Here is a 21475-nt window from a genome sequence, read left to right as displayed (position 1 = left end):
TGGATGATACAATTGCTGTTTAAATAAGAGAGGGGGGAGTTCATGTGACTGACAATTATTCAGCAATACACAAAAGTAATATATAACGATATCACATATTGGCTACGGTCAAGGCACAATAGGGTTTGATTATGAACACCCAGAACTTTGGGCCCGCAGCTGCTCATGATCTGCACTTTCCCCGTAACCAAGGCATATGTTGATGTGTTTGATTGTTTTGCTCTGATTTCCAAAATGACATCACATTTCCTCACTTATATATTAAGGGTTGGTGATAAATCATTTAAACTGTCAGCCAACCTGGAAAATCAAACAGCTCAGATTAGCCCTGTTGATCAAGGGGGGGGGGGGGGGGATTTGCTTCCAAGTCTAAAATTTGAAAAGTGGTGTCCCATGAAATAGGAAATCTAAGCTTTGCTGTTTTCGTGTTCATTACATTTCCCTCATGCCTCTGTCATTGCCCCAGATCTTCTCAGCGGAAACACTCATTCAGGTTTTTGTTACCTCTCGAGGTGACTATTTCAAGACACTTTTGGCTAGCATCTTATGGTCTACCTTCCATAAACGAGAGGAAAGCAGAAACCCTGCTTAAGCATTCACTCCCTCACAGCTTTGTGCCTGGTGTGTACGACTGACAAACACTGCACTGCAGAAAAAGGGCAAAGCTCTTTTGACGACACCGTCAAACTGAGCTTGAACTGTATATACAGTACAGCAAAGATGTAATATGGCTTTCTGAATAAAGAAATTAATGAGGCCAGAGAATATGCGGTCAGCATACAATCGAAGAATCAATTTCTAGCTGGCATTAGGGAAAAAAATGGGAGCACGAGTAGTTATTCAGTGACAGAAAATGAAAAGTGGCGTTCTCCAATATCAACGCTGGGACACCTCAGAGGCAAACATTTTTCGTTCTTATCACATACACCAGTTAGACTTTGCTGTGCTCGAAGTTCCCATAAGAATGTATAATAAGCTGCTACTTATTCCTTTTCAGTTCATAAATAACTAAACAATTTGAACATTGGAATCAATTTCTAACTTTGGCAATGGGACTAAATTGGTGAGGATGGTTGATATGGAATTGCACTGCATTATGTTGCAGGAGGATATTAATAAACTGACAAATAACTGACAAATGAACTTCACCTCAGAGTAATGTGAGGTAATATGTTTGTTAGGGAAAATGTTTAAATCGCCTACTGCTCAAAAAAATGTAAGACGAAGCCCAGGAAAGAAAAGAAGGGATTTTGAAGAATAAATACCCACTAGTCACTAAACATTACAGGCAATGATCAAAGTAAACCAAGGATGAAGCTGTATTTCGAGATGATAGAATTAAGAAGCACAGAAGTTATGCTAAGCCCATATTGAACCTTGCTTTGGCCACACTTTCTAGAGTACTGTGTGTCCAAATCTGGTCATCATATTAATTAAAAGTTCTGGAGAGCTTTGAGTATGAAGAAGTTTCACTAATGTGGAAACTGCCATCCTTATTTGGTCTGGCCTACATGTGATTCCAGATCACAGTAATCGGGCAGCATGGTGGCTCCATGGTTAGCACTGCTGCCCCACAGTGCCAGGGACCCAGGTTTGACTCTGCCCTCATTCTTGTGGAGTTTGTATATTTTCTTCATATCTGCATGGGTTTTCTCTGTGGGCAAAAACATCCTCTGAGTTTCCTCTCATTGTCCAAAGATGTGCAGGTTAGGTGGCATGTTAAATTGCCCATAGTGTCCAGGGATATGCAGGCTAAATGGATTAACCATGGAAAAATATAGGGATAGGGTGAGTCTGATGGGTTTTCAGAGGGTCGGTATGGACTTGATGGGTTGGATGGCCTTCTTCCACACTGTAAGGATTCAATGATTCTATGACTCACAACAGACCTCTGGGCAATTAGGGATGTGCAATAAATCTGGCCAACCCCACATTATGCGAATGAAAAAATTGAAAACATGAAGGAAAGAAGTAAATGATCTTTTGAGTGCACAAATTATTTAATCATTGAAGAAAGGGAAAGTATTTGAAAGTTACAAGATTCTAAATGATGTTTTTATCATTATCAATGAATTGGTCAATGAGTGTAATGGCCACACTGAAAATATCCAGACAAAAATACTTTGTCCTTTCACATACTCCCATCAGATTTTGCCTGCTCAGAGTTCCCATAAGAATCTGTAAGGGTCGGTCATTTCTCCTACTTAGCTCGGTGTGTGGAGGCACAGCAAATCCCAATGCTGCAAATCTCTATGACTTGTGTAGTTTACTATTTGATGTATGGACATGTGCCCAGTGAGAAGTGACAGATAAATTATTACAGTAAGATCACATTTGGATTATTGAAAGAAGATAGTCCATATCCATTTCAGTGACACCAGTAATGTTTATTAAGTATATTAAGGAGATGGTAAGAGAGGACGTTTCTCAAACCTTATATATGGCAGTCTCAGTTCCATATTATCTAATGTCACCATGACATAGCTTCTTATTCACAAGTTCAGTTGCTGTTATGGGAGTAAAAGTAATTTAAAGCTTTTACTCCATAATCCTCCTCCAAGTCCTTATTCCCATTTACGATTTATATAACCTCTTACTACCCTGCCATCCCTAAGTGAACATTTTGAAGTTATGGAGGGTCCAGGTGCTTCAAACACATTCTCTGGGAGTCTTCATCCTTAGTCTTTTATTAGTGACTATTTTACCATAGTTTCTTCCTGAGTATTAGCCCAACCAGATACATTCTTTTTCAGAGAAATCAAGAAACTCCTTTGGATCATGACATTTTGTGCTCAAATGTGATAAGATCTCAATTGTTGCAACCTGGTGATGAAGGTGTACTCCCATCGCTGGTCCCTGAACCAAACTTGTTTTCCCCTTTCCTATGTAGGCAGGACTTACACCCTGAATCTCTGGTTGAATATGCCTGTTTGATTGCATTCTTCTTTCTGTTGTGCTCGTCTTCAATTTGATGCATGACATCAGTGCAGGATGGAAAGCCATTCTTTAACAGCATAGAATTGTAACTGAGTAGGGCTAAATGGAAATGTTCAATCTTCATCAGGAGTATTTCATAGTATGTTACCCTCATTTGGCTTTACTGTTGACCAGAGTATACCTTTTATTATTCATTCAGTGGATATGGTTATTCCTGTCTGGGCAAGGACATATTGACCATCCATAACTTCCCTTGAGAAAGTCATTGTGAACTGCCTTCTTGAAATGTTCATAATGAGAAAATTCCATGAAGTAGACCCAGCAACAGTGAAAAAAACGTTGATATAGTTCTAAGTGGGACATGAAGGATGTAGAGATTAGAAAAGCACATCAGGCAGCATCCGAGGAGCAGGTAAATCAATGTTTTGGGCAAAAGCCCTTCATTAGGAATAGAGGCAGGGTGCCTGCAGAGTGGCGAGATAAATGAGGGGTAGTAGTACATGAAGGATGTAGTACAATGTGGATAAATGTGATGTTATACACTTTGGTGTGAAAAACAGAAAGAAGGAGTATTAGTTAAATACTGAAATAATGGAAAGTATGGATGTACAAAAGGATCTAGGTGTCCCTGCACACAATTCAATGAAAGTAAACAGGCAAGTGCAGCAAGCATTTAAGAAGGCAAATAATATATTGGCCTTCCTTGCAAGAGGATTTGAGATCAGAAATATGGATGTCTTACTACAGTTATACAGAACTGAAAATGTGTTGCTGGAAAAGCGCAGCAGGTCAGGCAGCATCCAAGGAACAGGAGAATCGACGTTTCGGGCATGAGCCCTTCTTCAGGAATGAGGAAAGTGTGCCAAGCAGGCTAAGATAAAAGGTAGGGACTTGGGGGAGGGGCGTTGGAAATGCGATAGGTGGAAGGAGGTTAAGGTGAGGGTGATAGGCCAGAGTGGGGAGGGGGGTGGAGAGGTCAGGAAGAAATTGCAGGTTAGGAAGGTGGTGATGAGTTCAAGGGTCGAGACTGAGACAAGGTGGGGGGAGGGGAAATGAGGAAACTGGAGAAATCTGAGTTCATCCCTTGTGGTTGGAGGGTTCCTAGGCGGAAGATGAGGCGCTCTTCCTCCAGCCATTGTGTTGCTATGGTCTGGCGATGGAGGAGTCAAAGGACCTGCATGTCCTTGATGGAGTGGGAAGGGGAGTTGAAGTGTTGAACCACGGGGTGGTTGAGTTGGTTGGTCCGGGTGTCCCAGAGGTGTTCTCTGAAATGTTCTGCAAGTTGGCGGCCTGTCTCCCCAATGTAGAGGAGGCCACATCGGGTGCAGCGGATGCAATAAATGATGTGTGCGGAGGTGCATGTGAATTTGTGGCGGATATGGAAGGATCCCTTGGGGCCTTGGAGGGAAGTAAGGGGGGAGGTGTGGGCGCAAGTTTTGCATTTCTTGCGGTTGCCGGGGAAGGTGCCGGGAGTGGAGGTTGGGTTGGTGGGGGTGTGGACCTGACGAGGGAGTCACGGAGGGAGTGTCTTTTCGGAACGCTGATAGGGGAGGGGAGGGAAATATATCCCTGGTGGTGGGGTCTGTTTGGAGGTGGTGGAAATGATGACAGATGATATGATGTATATGGAGGTTGGTTGGGTGGTAGGTGAGGACCAGTGGGGTTCCTCTGCGTTCTGACGGACCCCACCACCAGGGATATATTTCCCTCCCCTCCTCTATCAGCGTTCCAAAAAGACCACTCCCTCCGTGACTCCCTCGTCAGGTCCACACCTCCCACCAACCCAACCTCCACTCCCGGCACCTTCCCCTGCAACCGCAAGAAATGCAAAACTTACGCCCACACCTCCCCCCTTACTTCCCTCCAAGGACGCAAGGGATCCTTCCACATCTGCCACAAATTCACCTGCACCTCCACACACATCATCTATTGCATCCGATGTGGCCTCCTCTATATTGGGGAGACAGGCAGCCTACTTGCGGAACGTTTCAGAGAACACCTCTGGGACACCCGGACCAACCCAACCACCCCGCGGTTCAACACTTCAACTCCCCCTCCTACTCCACCAAGGACATGCAGGTCCTTGGACTCCACCGTCGCCAGACCATAGCAACACAATGGCTGGAGGAAGAGCGCCTCATCTTCCGCCTAGGAACCCTCCAACCACAAGGGATGAGCTCAGATTTCTCCAGTTTCCTCATTTCCCCTCCCCCTACCTTGTCTCAGTCCCAACCCTCGAACTCATCACCACCTTCCTAACCTGCAATCTTCTTCCTGACCTCTCCACCCCCACCCCCACTCCGGCCTATCACCCTCACCTTATCACCCTCACCTTAACCTCCTTCCACCTATCGCATTTCCAACGCCCCTCCCCCAAGTCCCTCCTCCCTACCTTTTATCTTAGCCTGCTTGGCACACTTTCCTCATTCTTGAAGAAGGGCTCATGCCCGAAACGTCGATTCTCCTGCTCCTTGGATGCTGCCTGACCTGCTGCGCTTTTCCAGCAACACATTTTCAGCTCTGATCTCCAGCATCTGCAGTCCTCACTTTCTCCTACAGTTATACAGAGCCTTGTGAAACTATACCTATAGTTTTGATTTCCCTTCCTTAGAAAGGGTGTACTTGTCATACAAGAAGTGCGGCAAAACTTCACTAGACAGATTTCGGGAGGACAAGAATGTCCTATGAAGAGATATTGGAACAGCTCAGCCTGTATTCATGGGAATTTGGAAGCATCACAGTATGATCTGATTAAAGTGTATAAAATTCTATGAGGGCTGCACATACTAAATGCAGGGAGGATGCTTTTTCAAACCAGGGGTCACAAATTAGGCCATTTTGGACTTATATTAAAAACTTATATTAAAAAAAGTAGCAGTGAATTTCAAGAGGGCTGCTTTATCCTGCATGGTATCAATCCTCTTTAGACGTGTTGGAGCTGAACTAATTGAGGCATGTGGAGAGTTTTCCATCCTACCTCTGACTTGTGTTCCTGTAGGTGGTGGACGGTTTTGAGAAGTCAGGAGGTGAGTTACTTATTGCAGGATTCCCAGCCTCTGATCTTCTCTTTTAGCCATAATATGTATACAGCTAGTTCAGTTCAGTTCAGTTCCTCATCAATGGTAATGCAAAGGAATTTGAGAGTGGTGTATTCAGTGGTGATAATGCCATTGAATTTCAAGGCTTGATGGATAGATTCTCACTTGTTGGAGGTACTCGTGCCTGACATTAACGTGGTCAAATGTTACTTACTACTTGTCAGCCCAAGTCTGGATAGAATTTGCTCATGGATTATGAAGTGGGGCAAATGTGTAACACTACCAATCGAGAATGTAAAGCTGGAAGATAATGTTAGTATGTTCACTTTAAGAAAGCATTGTGTGATTGCTTGAGTAAACAATAAAGGTCACATTTTCAAGGCTGTAGTTACAAAGTGTTTGCAGAAGCAATCTCGTTGGAACGTTGCAACACTACTGCTAGGAACTGTAACACTCAGCAGTTAGAAGAACATGTTCTAGTTGTGTGCATGAATGTGACCTAGGATATGGGCTGTGGGTGAGTGTGGCCAGCCATGACAGGTTATTGTAGCTGGATGATGTGAGGGAAATTAGCCAAAATGGACTGAGAAACAGTATGAAAGCTATTCAAATGTGACATGTAAAACTATCTGTGTTTACTCAAGCAGATTATATGTTAAACTCTGCTGTAACTTGTATCTGAACAATAAATAACCAATCACAACAGACTATTGCAGAGTGAGTATCTTTAATTCACCAGTTTAAAATTGATGTGATGTGTGGACTGGTTAGGTCATCTAGCATCTATGAACATTCCAGAAGAATCAAGTCTATATTGATTATTCCTCAACAAGTGGTGTGCATTCCTCAAGGTTTTGTAGTTGATTCGAATCTTTATGAAAACAAGGCATCCAAGAAGTCAGAGGAGGTGGTGAAGGCTGGTACAATTGCAACATTCAAAAGTTGGATGGGTATACGACAGGAAGGCTTTAGATGGATATGGGCCAATTGCTGGCAAATGGAATTAGATTAATTTAGGATATCTGCTCAGCATAAACGATTGGACTGAAGGGTCTGCTCCATGCTGTATAACTCTACGAATAAGCTAAGTGAGGAGTGGGGACTTGATGAGTCAATTACCAGTTTTTATTCATGGACAAACACAAAAAAGTCCTTTTCTAAAATGAGAAAGTAGGTGGGTTGTTATTGGAAATCATTGGCATTCTAATTCAGGCATAAATCTTAACATGCCTGAACCCAGAAAAACTTATATTGGGGATTGACCTCCTCGACCAATTAGAGATGATCCTATACCTAAAAGGCTTGGAAGGCTTGGAGGTAGGCTGATGGACTCTCTAAACCATAAGAGGAGGATGGTGTGGGGCAACCATACTCACGTGGATAGTGTGTAGGATCTGGCCTGGGACTGGTCCTAACGCAGTTGCTTAGGACAGGTTATATGTGCAAGGGTCAATAACAAACAACTTTGTGTCTTGTAAGAATGGAATTCATTGAGACTCTGGGACCAGAACATAAATTGCATAAACAATACCCAATACTCCTGGAGGTTAGCATAAGCAGTGGCCTGGACAGTGGAGGATACTGAGACAGGTTATCACTGGTATCAATTCAATGGTTTGGCCAGCAAAGAAAGTGTATGGATCTTACAGACCAAAGGCTGATGACACTAAGTAAGCAACTCAGGGAGCTATGTCAGGAGCTAAGAAATGAACAGCAGTGTATAGACAGAGAACAGGATCTCAATCCGCCTACTGAAGAAGTGCCACAAGTGGGTGAACAGACAATGGTGAAAGCTATTGACAAGACCTCGATAGGTCTCAGAGGGACCATACGAGATACTGTTGGCAAAAATACTAAAGTGAAACAAACATAAAATGCTGGAGAAACTCAGCAGGTCTGGCAGCATCTGTAGAAGGAGAAACAGAGTTAATATTTTTTCTTTAGAATAGAATAAAAGTATGACCTTCTAAGGTCAATATGCTTAAACTAATTTCACAATATTTAGAATTGAAAGGAAGAAAACATGAAAGTTCCTAATGCTGGTTACAATTTGTTTTCTTAAGGGGTTAGTGAAAAAAAGCATAATTGGATGAATGCGTTGAAGTTACAATCTGCTACCATTATATTGAGTTGGAAAGTGTGACTTAGTAAATGGAAAAGTAGTAGTTGGAGTTGTACAACAAATTCACATAAAAGGTTGATCTTGGGAATAGCCTGGCTGGTTCAAAAATGTTGGCATCACAAAGAGTTTGGGAATGACCAGTAAAAGAAACTGAGACGCTATCTAGGATGTTTCCTGATTGTGTTATGACTAGATCTCAGGCTCACTGAATTAGACAGGAAGTGGAGGAGTTTATGAAAAAGGGAAATGACATGAGAAATGAGATGTTGACACAACTTTTGAGAATTTAAATAAAAAAAGACAAAGGTAAAAAGAATGAAACTGATATGTTTAGCTCATCTTGTATGATAGGAATGCTACAGATGAATCTTGGATTTAGAATTGCTACAGACACTTGAGTTGAGAGATTGTCTCGATCAGTTCACTCAGAAATTGGGGATCAGATCCATTTGGGGGTTTTATAATTTAAAAGATAAACTGCTAATGAAGAAATGGAAACCACTTCAAATGTGAGCCTATGGCAGTAGTCCATTAAGTGATAGTTCCCTCCATGTAGTGTAACACAATGTTTTAAGTGGCTTATAATTATAATGGCAGGCTAATGGTTATTAGGAAATTACAGGCTAAAATAGTTTTTAAAAATTCTTGGCCCAAATTACATAAATATGTAGCTAAATGTGGTCAGAAATGATGTTAGGTAGGGGGAAACCTACATTGTTAATTCCAATATCAGCTTTCAAAGATCTATTTAGCATGCTCTTAACAGATTGTGTAAGACTTTTACCTAAAATCAGATGTAGGAATCAATGTCTTTTAGCAATTATGGATATTTTGACAAGATTTACTGGGGTAATGCTTTTGGCTTCCAAATGCCTTTGACTTCCAGAAGGCATTTGACAAGATGCCACAATAAAGACTGATCCAGAAGGTTAGATCTCAGGGGATTAAGGTTATAGTATTTGTTTGGATAGAGGATTGGCTCACTGATAGAAAGCAGAGGGCCAGGATAAATGGGTCCTTCTCAGGATGGTGAACTGTAACTGATGGGGTGCAGCAGGGCTCAGTTCTCGGACCTCAGCTATTTAATATCTATATAAAGGGGAATCTGCAAGTAGGGACAGAATGTAACGTAGCAAGGTTGAGGATGATACTAAAATAGGTAGGAAAGCAGGCAGTGATGAGGAGATAAAGAGTTTACAGATGGATATTGATAGGCTCAGAGAATGGGCCAGAATCTGGTAGGTGGAGTTTAATGTGAATAAATGCAAGGTTGTCCATTTTGGCCAAAAACAAAAGGGCAAATGATTATTTATGTGGGTAACAAATTCAAAGTTTGTCAGTGCAGTTGAATCTGGGTGTCCTTGTGTACAAACCACAGAAAGTAGATTTGCAGGCATAGCATATAATAAAAGCAGATGAAATCCGGGCATTTATTGCAAAAGGACGGGATTATAAAAGAATTGTTGTTACATTATATAAGGCATTGGTGAGGCCACACCTGGAATATTGTATCCAGTTCAGATCTTTTTACTCGAGGAAGGATATGGTGGCACTAGAGACAGAGGAGATTCAAACAGTTGATTCCGGGGGTGGAAGGGCTATGGTAGCAGGAATGATTGAATAGCTTGGGCTTATACTTGTTGGAGTTCAGAAGAATTGGGGAGGGGGGTGGGATCTGATTAAGGTACCTAAAATGTTAAAGGGTGGACATGGAACAAAAACTCTCCCATGTGGGATAGTCTCAAACAGGAGGTCATAGATATAGGGTGAGAGGAAGTAGGTTCGAAGCTGAGATGAGAAGAAACTGTGCCACAATTCAATGGAGACAAAGTCAATCAACAGATTCAAGAAAGAAATAAATATGTTTTAGCTGAAAAGTGGGTTAAAAGGTGAAGGGAAGTAGGCATGAAAATGGAGTTGAGACCAGGATAATATCAGCCATGATCATGGTAGTGCGGGCTCAAAGGGCAAGATTGCCTACTCCCACTAATTCCTATGTTCCAATCTATTACTCCAGGCCATTCCTTCGGCAGGCAGTCTTAATTGTCCATTTGTCATTAGGCAGCAGGTTATCAAGCAGTTTTATCCCTTCTCCCAGAAAACAGTTTGTTTGTGTGGTTTTAGCTCCTTCTTCCCAGCGATGGCTGCATAGCATTTGCTTTTTATTCCTTTCCACCTTGAACATCAATGTATTCCAGAGTTATTGCTGATTCTTTCAATCCATGAAGTTCCTAAAGATCTGAAGTATATTGTATCATAGTTGTTAGACTGGAAAGGACTATCCTGGTGGAGGATTGCCCAGTTTGGTTGGTTTGCTGGACTGGTCTGGAAGTCCTTCGCCCATCGTTTTCTCGTGCTGCTGGCTAGATCTTCAGGCTGTTTGCTTGTTCCTTACCACTGTTTCTCTGAGTTTGGTTGCTGCTTGCCATCACATAGTAAGAGCACGAATTGTTGACACTAGGTAGTCCACACTATTGTCAGTGAATACCAGGAATATTTATTAAGTGTAATCAATATACGCAAGGGATAGTAAAATAGGACATCACTGGAACCCACACACACTAGTTTCAATATCTTCTGATGTACATGCCCAATATCAATTATTTCAGGGAAGGTACAATTAAGCCTTTACATCATAAAACTGATTCATATTTTATTGGAAGTCAAGCCCACTGCTGGCAAAGGGCAGGGGACGGTGTATGGAGTTAGAGGACAAATTTCAGTGACTGTACTGAGGTCAGCCAAGTGGCCCTCAGAGAATAAGAGCTCCCTGGTTGGGTCTGTTAATCTGGCCCAATCAGAGAGCCCTGGCTGACAGATAAAGAGTATCAGAGGTTCTGTTCACTCAGAGTTGGCTCTGAGGGAGCTGGATCAGTGTCAAAGCCTCATGTGTAAATTTGGTGATGGAATACTGGCCTCTGAGGAGTTATTTCACTAATCATGGCTTGCACCCACAAAGACATCTGACCAGTCTCTTATTGTTTCGCATTCAGACTTACCACTTCCCCACAAAGGGTACTGGAAATTAATTGCACCATTCTTTCAAGGACTGGAGCTAAGTCCCCCTATCCCATCCACTTGCCAATCCCTCAAATGGGGCAATCACCTGTTATCACCCAAAAAGGACAAAGAGGCACTAGAGAAGGTGTAATAAAGATTAACAACAATGATACCAGAACTGAGTGTTTATAACAGTCAGGCAAATTGAACAGGACAAGGCTCCAGAAAAGAGAAAGTTGCATGTTGTCTGAATAAAGATCTTTGAATTTATGAAAGGGATTTAACAGGGTAGACAAAAAGAAATTGTTTCTACAAAAAACAGAAATTGCCAGAAAAACTCAGCAAGTTTGGCAGCATCTGTGAAGAGAAATCAGTTAAGTTTTCAGGTCCAGTGACCCTTTCTCCAGACTTGCTGAGCTTTTCCAACAATTTCTGCTTGTGTTTCTGACTTACAGCATCTGCAGTTATTTCAATTCAGAATTTTTTTCTGCTTTGGGGAATCCAAAACTAGAGGCCCAAACATAAGGCCCAAAATGAATCTGATAGGGAATTCAGGAGAGTCACCTTTACCAAGAGATGGATGGAACACATATCCAAATGGAAGTGAGGGTCTTTGATGCACTGAGGGGACACCTGGTAAGGACATGGAAGAGGAAGGATTAGAAGATTATGCTTGTAGATTTAGATAGGAGGTTTATTTGGAGCTTCAATAACAGCACAGATGTGTTGGATTAAAGGGCCTGTTTCAGTGCAGTAAAATTCTACACAGTATGATCTTTGGCATGCCACATTCTTGATGGACAAGTTGGATAATCTCCCTGAACAGACTGGCCAGCAAAAGCAGCTATCATCTTGTGTAATCTGATACAATTGTCGAAATCAATGTCTGGGATTCCAGGACCATCACTATTCAACAGCAATAGGAAGCACAGAGAAATATTCTACCACAGTAGAACATATTTTTCAAAATCAAACTTTTAAAAAGCTTCACTTAAGGTAAATCATCCAAATTCCCCCGAGTGGGTATTTTCAAAGTAAGAATGTGGCAGATCTCATTGCATTCTTTGTGCTGACAGTTGAGGAAGTATTTGATGCCTTTTTCTGCAAAGTTGGACCCCCCTTGTCTCTTTTTCATTGAATGAATCTGAGGATCTGTTAAGTAAATAAGACCTTTTCCATCTCCAGTGATCCAACCTGTGAAGGAATATAGTGAACACAGTTAGTGGGTAGTTTGTGTTTGAAACAGTACAGAGGATAGAAATTGTTACTGTCATCTTATGAGTGGATCTTAAAAAGTTCAGAAGAGAGAACCAAACTGTGTTCTCCCTTTTGCAGTCAAGACATACCACTGCTAAAACTTTAATATACTCACAAAAATCTTTTTTTGCAGGTTAAACTGAATGTTGTAGCTATGCCAGACAATGGTATTAGGCAAACTTAATTTGAAACTAATAACTAGTTATCTTGACCAGACCTTAAATATAACTTGAGGTTTCTGTTACCATCAGCTTGCCATACTCATATGCCTCTTACATGTGTGTGTCCTAACTTTTGGTCCCTGTTGTCAATCCCATACCTTAAACGGATGGACAATGACGAATCGTAGCTGCTCCCTACATTACATGCAAAGATTAACACTTTTGTGCTAAGTGGGATACCTGCCTTCAATGAATAAGAAAAACAAAACAATAAAAATCCCTTTAGTCCACTGATTGAGGGGAATTCTTACAAACTTGGGGAATTACGACAGTTTAGGTATCTGAGGGCATTGAATAAAAAGGATGTGAGACTGGAGAACAGGGGATGAGAGCAGTGTTTATGATGAGACTGGAGAACAGGGGATGAGAGCAGTGTTTATGATGAGACTGGAGAACAGGGGATGAGAGCAGTGTTTATGATGAGACTGGAGAACAGGGGATGAGAGCAGTGTTTATGATGAGACTGGAGAACAGGGGATGAGAGCAGTGTTTATGATGAGACTGGAGAACAGGGGATGAGAGCAGTGTTTATGATGAGACTGGAGAACAGGGGATGAGAGCAGTGTTTATGATGAGACTGGAGAACAGGGGATGAGAGCAGTGTTTATGATGAGACTGGAGAACAGGGGATGAGAGCAGTGTTTATGATGAGACTGGAGAAAGCAAATGGTGAGGTTGTATGAAACTCCCAAACTTGGGAATGCACATGTTCCCAACCACCAAAACTTGTCAGATCGATGACAGTGAAATAAAGTTTATTAGCCACTTCAGAAGGAGACCAGATGGGAAATGGCTTGAATGTTGAAAGAACCGTGGCTTATCATCTCCTCCCCAAAAATATCAATAATGGACTGATTTTCCCAGCCTCTTCACTACTGGGTTGCCTTGTGATGAATGTTTCTCTCATGTAAATTGAAGGCCACTCCTTGGTGCTGTGAATGTTATGAATGATCATAGCAAGCATTCCCAGTTGACTGTGATTCTGGTTCATTGGAGTTTACATTTTGAGAATTGTTCATGTTTACTGGGTGGCACTGAAATAGTTTACCTTGTAAATCAACTACTATTTCTTCTTGGTTTGAAAAATCATAGGTAAAATGTCCAAATGCAAGTCCATACATAGTTGCCTCATATTCTTTACGAACAGTCTTTGTGTTGTTTGTTAATTTTATAAACTCCCCGAGCATGTACGGCTCCACGCTTACACAACCCACGACCTGCATATCTTCTAAAAGCTGAGGAAACAGAAGATGTTCATCATATGTTGATATGAATTTTAGCTTTAATTAATCTAAACAGAAAATCAGGATCACTTCATGCTTGCATGCTTTCCTTTACAGCATTAATGTTAAGTTTATTGGAAGAAAACAAAATATGAATGTAAATCCAACCTATCCTGTCTTTTTCCCATCCTTATAATTATTCTAACAAAATTCCAGCATAAGTATAGGCAGCATAGATTCATCATGCACACTCTTACAATTAAAATAGTTCTTCCTTAAGAAATCTTGATTGTTGTAAATTTGGAAAAGAAGCAAATCCACATTGCTATATATTGTGGAATTATTTCTATATTTTCAAACCTAGCTTGTCTCACTTCAATCTCTGTCTCTTTCTGTCTTTCCACTCATATCTATTCCATAGCTTTGATATTGGAGAAGTGATCCCAAAGGAGAATCAACTCCTGTTACCTCACGCTTGGCTGCACAGTAAAGCTGACAGGCTTTTCACTTGACATTGGACTCCTTGCAAAATAGCAGCAAAGGTAGAATGAGGCAGGTAGAAGCAGCAGATAATTGGTCAATTAATGGCCTCAACAGACCCAAAAGTAGGCACATGGCAGACACCTCACCTGCTCTCTAAAATGGCAGATAGTTTGAGGAAGATAGTGGGGTGGGGCAAGATGACATGCACTAAATCCAGCACTATGGTTCAAAAAGCAATGCATCTACTCCAACCATATTTGCAAGATTTGCTTTTCTGGTTGCACTTGTCACAATTCTCCCACTCCACATATCTGAGATCATTCCTGATGAAGGGCTTATGTCTGAAACATCTCCTGCTCCTTGGAGGCTGCCTGCCTGCTGTGCTTTTCCAGCACCGCACTTTTCAACTCTGATCTCCAGCATCTGCAGATCTCACTTTCTCCTATATCTCTGAGATCACCTACACTGTACATCACATTTTTGAAAACATGCTTCCGGTCGGTGAAAAGTGCAGGTGTTTTTGCAATGTGTAAATCCAGCAGCATGGCTGCCTACTCCCCCACCTCCCATGGCATACATGCAGAAAATCAACTTACTGATCAATAAAGTCTCCCCATTTCATGCTTGTGAGATACTTCTTTTTCCTCTCTGATGTCACTATTACAACACAAATATACCAGAATAATTTCTGGAGTCCAAGAGTCAAAATTGCCTCACAAACCTTATCGAGTTCTTTGAGGATGTAACTAGAAAAGTTGATGAGGGTCGAGCTGTGGATGTGGTGTATATGGACTTCAGCAAGGCATTTGATAAGGTTCCCCATGGTAGGCTCATTCAGAAGGTCAAGAGGAATGGGATACAGGGGAATTTAGCTGTCTGGATACAGAATTGGCTGGCCAACAGAAGACAGCGAGTGGTAGTAGAAGGAAAATATTCTGCCTGGAAATCAGTGGTGAGTGGTGTTCCACAGGGCTCTGTCCTTGGGCCTCTACTGTTTGTAATTTTTATTAATGACTTGGATGAGGGGATTGAAGCATGGGTCAGCAAGTTTGCAGACGACACAAAGGTTGGAGGTGTCATTGACAGTATAGAGGGCTGTTGTGAGCTGCAGCGGGACATTGACAGGATGCAGAGATGGGCTGAGAGGTGGCAGAGAGAGTTCAACCTGGATAAATGTGAGGTGATGCATTTTGGAAGGTCGAATTTGGAAGCTGAGTACAGGCTTAAGGATAGGATTCTTGGCAATGTGGAGGAACAGAGGGATCTTGGTGTGCAGGTACATAGATCCCTTAAAATGGCCACCCAAGTGGACAGGGTTGTTAAGAAAGCATATGGTGTTTTAGCTTTCATTAACAGGGGGATTGAGTTTAAGAGTCGTGAGATCTTGTTGCAGCTCTATAAAACTTTGGTTAGACCGCACTTGGAATACTGCATCCAGTTCTGGTTGCCCTATTATAGGAAAGATGTGGATGCTTTGGAGAGGGTTCAGAGGAGGTTTACCAGGATGCTGTCTGGACTGGAGGGCTTATCTTATGAAGAGAGGTTGACTGAGCTCGGACTTTCTTCATTGGAGAAAAGGAGGAGGAGAGGGGACCTAATTGAGGTATACGAGATAATGAGAGGCATAGATAGAGTTGATAGCTAGAGACTATTTCCCAGGGCAGAAATGGCAAACATGAGGGGTCATAGTTTTAAGTTGGTTGGAGGAAAGTATAGAGAGGATGTCAGAGGTGGGTTCTTTACACAGTGAGTTGAGAGAGCATGGAATGCGTTGCCAACAATGGGGACATTTAAGAGACTGCTGGACATGCATATGGTCACAGAAATTTGAGGGTGCATACATGAGGATCAATGGTCGGCACAACATCGTGGGTTGAAGGGCCTGTTCTGTGCTGTACTGTTCTATGTTCTATTATGAGGAGAGATTTCATAAGAGTTATAGTCCTGGAATTTAGGAGGTTCAAGTATGATTTTATGATCATTGTTAAGATATTCAGGGGATGAGGGTAGAGGAAAATGGCTAAGACTTTGTTGACCTCACTGGAATGAAGGTGCTCCCTCTCTAACTATAGTTCCTGTCGCAAACTTACATTGGCAAGCCAAATAATGGCTGGCAGAACTGGAGGTTCTTTATACAATGATTGCTGCATTCTTACAAACAAGGAAGGCAGTGTTTGAAGGGCTGCCATTACCCTAATGCAAACATTCTTTGCTTTAGTAATCTTCCCAGTAACAAGATGATTTAGACCTACATAAAATCTCTGAACAGTGAATCCCCCCAGCATCCAGCTACCTGCAACCTCTCCGGCATCCACCTATTGGTAGTAAAGGGTTGTCCTTGGTGAAGTAACAGGCTGTGACAAATTGCATGAAAGACATTTGTACATACCAGAAGAACTGAGGCTGGAATATAATATATTTGTGTCGGAACTTGCTTCTCATACAGTCTTTTGTTGAATTCTGTCACATAGTATTGGGCAGTCATCTGGCATTCAACATCGTTGAAGTGGTAAGATAGTTCTTTTGCTCTTTTGTACTGCTTTCCAACGTATCTAGGTTAGTAAGGGAGAAATTGTTTAAGGCAACAATTTTTGATCTTATTAAGCCAAAATGAACTTTTCGTAATCTTGGGAAAAGGCAGGCACACTGCCAATAATTTTCTGCTACTGAAATTAATTACAAAATTACTCAGTCCAAATTTTGATTGGGAAACAAACATCTGAGCACTGTCCTACCACCAGATTTTAGGGGAATCTTTTTGACTTCCTGCATTTCATCTGTTCTGTATGGAAGGTGAATATAAAAGATTCCTCTCTCCTTTCAGGAAGGCACAAAGTAGGCATACTTAAATTAGATACTGAATCTCTATTTTTGAAATTGAATTGGTGTGTTTTGCAGTCTTGGAATGAAATTGAACTAAAGATGAGGCTGAATCCTGGTTGAAGGATATGAAGGGACATAAGTTGACATCGTGCCTGTGCAGTGTGAAAATACAACCATGTGACCTGGTTCATAGAATGAAAACACAACCCTGGTGTGCAGTACAAAGGCTAACTCCCATGAGGAGATTTGAGTAAATAACAGTGGTTGACTCAGCTGATTTGGGGAATTGGGGTGTGACAGGAAGCCAATGAGGAATGGCAGTCTGCTAAATGTAGCTGAGGAGTATCTCTAGAGATATTAGATAACTGCCTGGCCAATCCTGTGAGAAGCAGCTAGAAGTGATTGCTCAATGAGGGCATTGCGAGGGCATTCTGAGTTCGACCTGAGTGTCTAACGACTTACTGTAGCCAGAAGATGGCCTCCAGCCAAAGTTGAAGCTATCCTTGGATGAGAACTAAAAGCTAAATATTTGAAGGAGAGGTGTTGAGTTGAAATTCTTCACAAGGAAGACATAGTTTAAAGGACTTATAGCTCACCATGATCTGTAACATTAAATGGATTGCTAAGTTAACTCCTAAGATCTTTTTAGTTATGTCTGCCTTTCAAGATGCAATTCATAGCTTACTCTCAACCTCAATTTGCCTGTTAATTCATGTTGACTCATTAATTCTGAATGATAAGGTATATAAAGTCATAGAGATGTACAGCACAGAAACAGACCCTACTGTCCAACTCATCCATGCCAAACAGGTATCCTAATAAATCTAGTCCCATTTGCCAGCACTTGGCCCTAATCCCTCTAAATACTTCCTATTCGTACATCCACCAAGATATATTTTAAATGTTGTAATTGTACCAGTCTCCATCACTTCCTCTGCCAGCTCATTACATACACACACCACCCTCTGCATGAAAAAGTTGTTCCTGAGAACCCTTTTAAATCTTTCCCCTTTCACCTTAAATCTATGCCCTCTAGTTTTGGATTCCCCACCTTGGGGAAAAGACCCTCATGCCCCTCATGATTTTACAAACCTCTATTTCCTGCTCAGCCTCCAAGTAAAATAGCCTCAGCTTATTCAGCCTCTCCCTGTAGCTCAAACCCTTCAACCCTGACAACATCCTTGAAAATCTTTTCTGAATTCTTTCAAGTTTCACAACATCCTTCCGAAAGTAGAAAGACCTGAATGGTACACAGTACTCCAAACGTGGCCTAACCAATATCCTGTACAGCCACAACATGTCCTCTCAACTCTTATACACAATGCACTGACCAATAAAGGCAAGCGTACCAAACACCTCTTTCAATATCCTATATTCCTTAGTGGAACCTTCCACTTTCAAGGAACTGTGAACCTGAGCTCCAAAGTCTCTATTCAGAAACACTCCCCAGGACCTTACCATTAAGTGTATAGGTTTGCCTTTCCAAAATGTAGCACCTCACATTTATCTAAATTAAACTCCATCTGCCACTCCTTGGCCCATTGGCCCATCTGATCAAGATCCCGCGGTACTCGGAGGTAACCTCCTTCACTTTCCACTACACGTCCAATTTTAGTGTCATCTGCAAACTTACTAACTATACCTTCTAGGTTCACATCCAAATCCTTTATACAAATGATGAAAAGTAGTGGACCCAGCATCAAACCTTGTGGCACACCACTGGTCACAGGCCTCCAGTCTGAAAAGCAATCCTCCACCACCACCTTTGAGCCAATTCTGAATCGAAATAGCTAGTTCTCTCTGTATTCCATGCGATTTAACCTTGCTAACCAGATTAACATGAGGAACCTTGTCGAAATCCTTACTGAAGTTCACATTGATCACATCCACTGCTCTGCCCTCATCAATCCTCTTTGTTACTTCTTCAAATAACTCAACATGATATGTAGTGTTGACACCTAAACAGTGAATTTCTTTTCCTTTTTAAGTGTAGAATCTTTTGGCTTCATTCTTTCAGTAAAGAACTGGATTTTTAAAAAGTTTTATCTACTTTTGTGCAAAACAGTGACTGGTCTCTACCAAGATCAAAACGCTAAGAGCTAAGACAATTTTCCACAGGAGCAGCACAGTTCAGCTTTCTAACCTCATTTGGAATCCACTTACTGCAGTAACTGCAACTACAGATAGTAATCTGTAACTTCTGCTGGTCCATTCATTGAACTCAGCGAACAAAATTAACCAAGGACTATTAGTATGTGAATCTCACCAATAAAGCTTTCAAGGGAGCTGCAGTTATTGCAAATGATAAATGAAAAAGTAATTACCTGAGGAAAGGCCTTCACAATGGATTTTTAATCGATATCGCACTGTGGCCACCAAAATCCCAGAACATCCTACTTAACAAAATGGTGAGAGTTTTTGCAAATCATGGACTTAGATGAAGACTCACTGCCATCTTCACAAGGACAAGTATATTGGGGCAGGAATGACAGCCTTTAACACCACCAATAGTTTAGGAAGGAATAATAGAAAGAGAAACAGGCAGCTGAAGAAAACAGTTGACACTTTGATCATGAGACCAATTGGAAATTGAAATACCTGCCCAATATTTCTTCTTGGTGTAAAAAGCGCATCTCCAAAGCAATTCTCTGGGCACCTACTTTATCCACTATTAATGGTTTTCCAATATATACTAGAGTTTCTTGGGCTGTCCAGGTGTTGGTTTTCTTGCTATATTTGAATAGCAGTGCAGCTGAAAACAAAACATTGAAACCTCATTTTTCATTCCCACAGAATGGATCACTGAAGAAAATTAATGTGGGTTTGAAAATCAGCAATCCCAGTTTGCCATTGTAACAATGGGGTAGTTGTGCTTTCAAATCACCCAGGCCTAAAGTACCCAAGAAAGGTGCCTTTTCCAGACTTCTGGTGATTTATTAGATTTCAATTCTTTTAGTTTCTCCAAAACATTATCTCTGCTGATCTTAATTAGTTTCTCACATATTAGCCACTTGGTAACTTTATATATTTTGAATGTAATTTGTGTTCTTCACTTTGAACACAGTAGAGAGAATTGGCATAACTGATACCCACTGAAATTTTCTTCATCTGTACAGTGTACGCCCAAAATACATCATGGACTTTGTGAATTTCCATGTGACATGTCAGGTTTGTGTGGCTTTAATTTGGAGCCTGCCCTTCTTTGACCTTTCGTACTGTATCATGAGAAACATGTAGAATGTTTGAATTTTGTTGATAAAATGGCACATGTGGAAATAAGATGGATGAAAATTTGAAATTTGCTCCATGGAGAAGAAGAAAACGCCAAAAGTTATGAAATCAACATTTACAATCAAAGCTTTGCTTAACAATCAAAGAACGTAAACTGCAGCATAGCACATTGAATTATGATGCTCTAGTCTTAAGGGTAAGGGTATGGAATACTTTGCCTGCAACGGTAGTAGATTTGCCAAGTTTAAGTGCATTTAAGTCGTCATGGTCGTACGTGGAATAGTGTAGGTGGGATGGGCTTCAGATTAGTATGACAGGGCGGCGCAACATCGAGGGCCGAAGGGCCTGCACTGCGCTGTAATGTTCTTTGTTGTTTCTCAAAATAACTTCAAATGCTCTTGCTTCATAGTCAGAAATCATACAATTTTAAACATTACTTTATAAAAGTGATAATTGCTGATGATTTGTTGTCCTTGTTTAATTGCCCTTGGCTACTGGTTGTGAACCACATTTTGAATCACTGCAACTCATCTGATTTAAGTACACCCCCACTACTGTATGGAAGGGAGCTTCAGGTGACAATGAAGGGACTGTGACCTGGTTCCAATTGGCTAATACTGTTCTTTGCTGAAACAGAGCTTTACTGGTTTAAAACATATTCCAAAAACTTAAGTAAACCAGTCTGTCACTTAATGTCATACTGAAGAAGTGCTGCACTATTTGAGGTGGTGCTCTTTAGGATGGGATGTTCAGCCAATAATGCATGCGCAAAATAGTGCCACCATTTCGACATGAATTGCTCATTCAGAGAGCCTGTGCAGGCACAATGGGCTGAATAGCCTCCTTCTGTGCTGTAACAATTCTGTGAGTCTGTCAGGACAGTAAAAAATGAATACATAATTGGCTGAATAACGAGAAACAGAAAGTAATGGTTCTTGGAACTTTTTGGAGCTGGATGAAGGCGAGTAGTGAGGTTCCCTAGTGATCAGTGTTGGAATTCTCCTACTTTCTTCATAAATCCCTGCAAATGTTTCCTTTTGTGATTACAGTCTCATTCCATTTTCATGTTTTTTATAATAAATCAACGATTTAGATGTACTGGGCATAATTTCAAGGAACTTGGAATCAATGTGAAATATG

General features: G+C 41.3%; 1 protein-coding gene across 5 annotated transcripts in view; it reads right to left on the bottom strand.

Moving 5' to 3' along the window:
- Positions 1 to 10571: 10571 nt before the first annotated feature.
- Positions 10572 to 21475, bottom strand: part of alpk1 (alpha-kinase 1) — a 142582-nt gene continuing 131678 nt past the window's right edge. For all 5 annotated transcript variants that reach the window (XM_072583629.1, XM_072583621.1, XM_072583611.1 and 2 more), the window contains 4 exons: positions 19703 to 19856; positions 16671 to 16833; positions 13624 to 13810; positions 10572 to 12291 (listed from right to left, as the gene is read on the bottom strand). In XM_072583629.1, the coding sequence (XP_072439730.1) occupies positions 12089 to 12291; positions 13624 to 13810; positions 16671 to 16833; positions 19703 to 19856 (707 nt within the window). In that variant the 3' untranslated portion in view covers positions 10572 to 12088. The remainder of the gene's footprint in view (positions 12292 to 13623; positions 13811 to 16670; positions 16834 to 19702; positions 19857 to 21475) is intronic.

Source organism: Chiloscyllium punctatum, chromosome 1 (genome assembly GCF_047496795.1).
Source record: "Chiloscyllium punctatum isolate Juve2018m chromosome 1, sChiPun1.3, whole genome shotgun sequence".
NCBI classification, from domain to species: Eukaryota; Metazoa; Chordata; class Chondrichthyes; order Orectolobiformes; family Hemiscylliidae; genus Chiloscyllium; species Chiloscyllium punctatum.
This window is presented reverse-complemented; position numbering and strand designations above follow the sequence as displayed.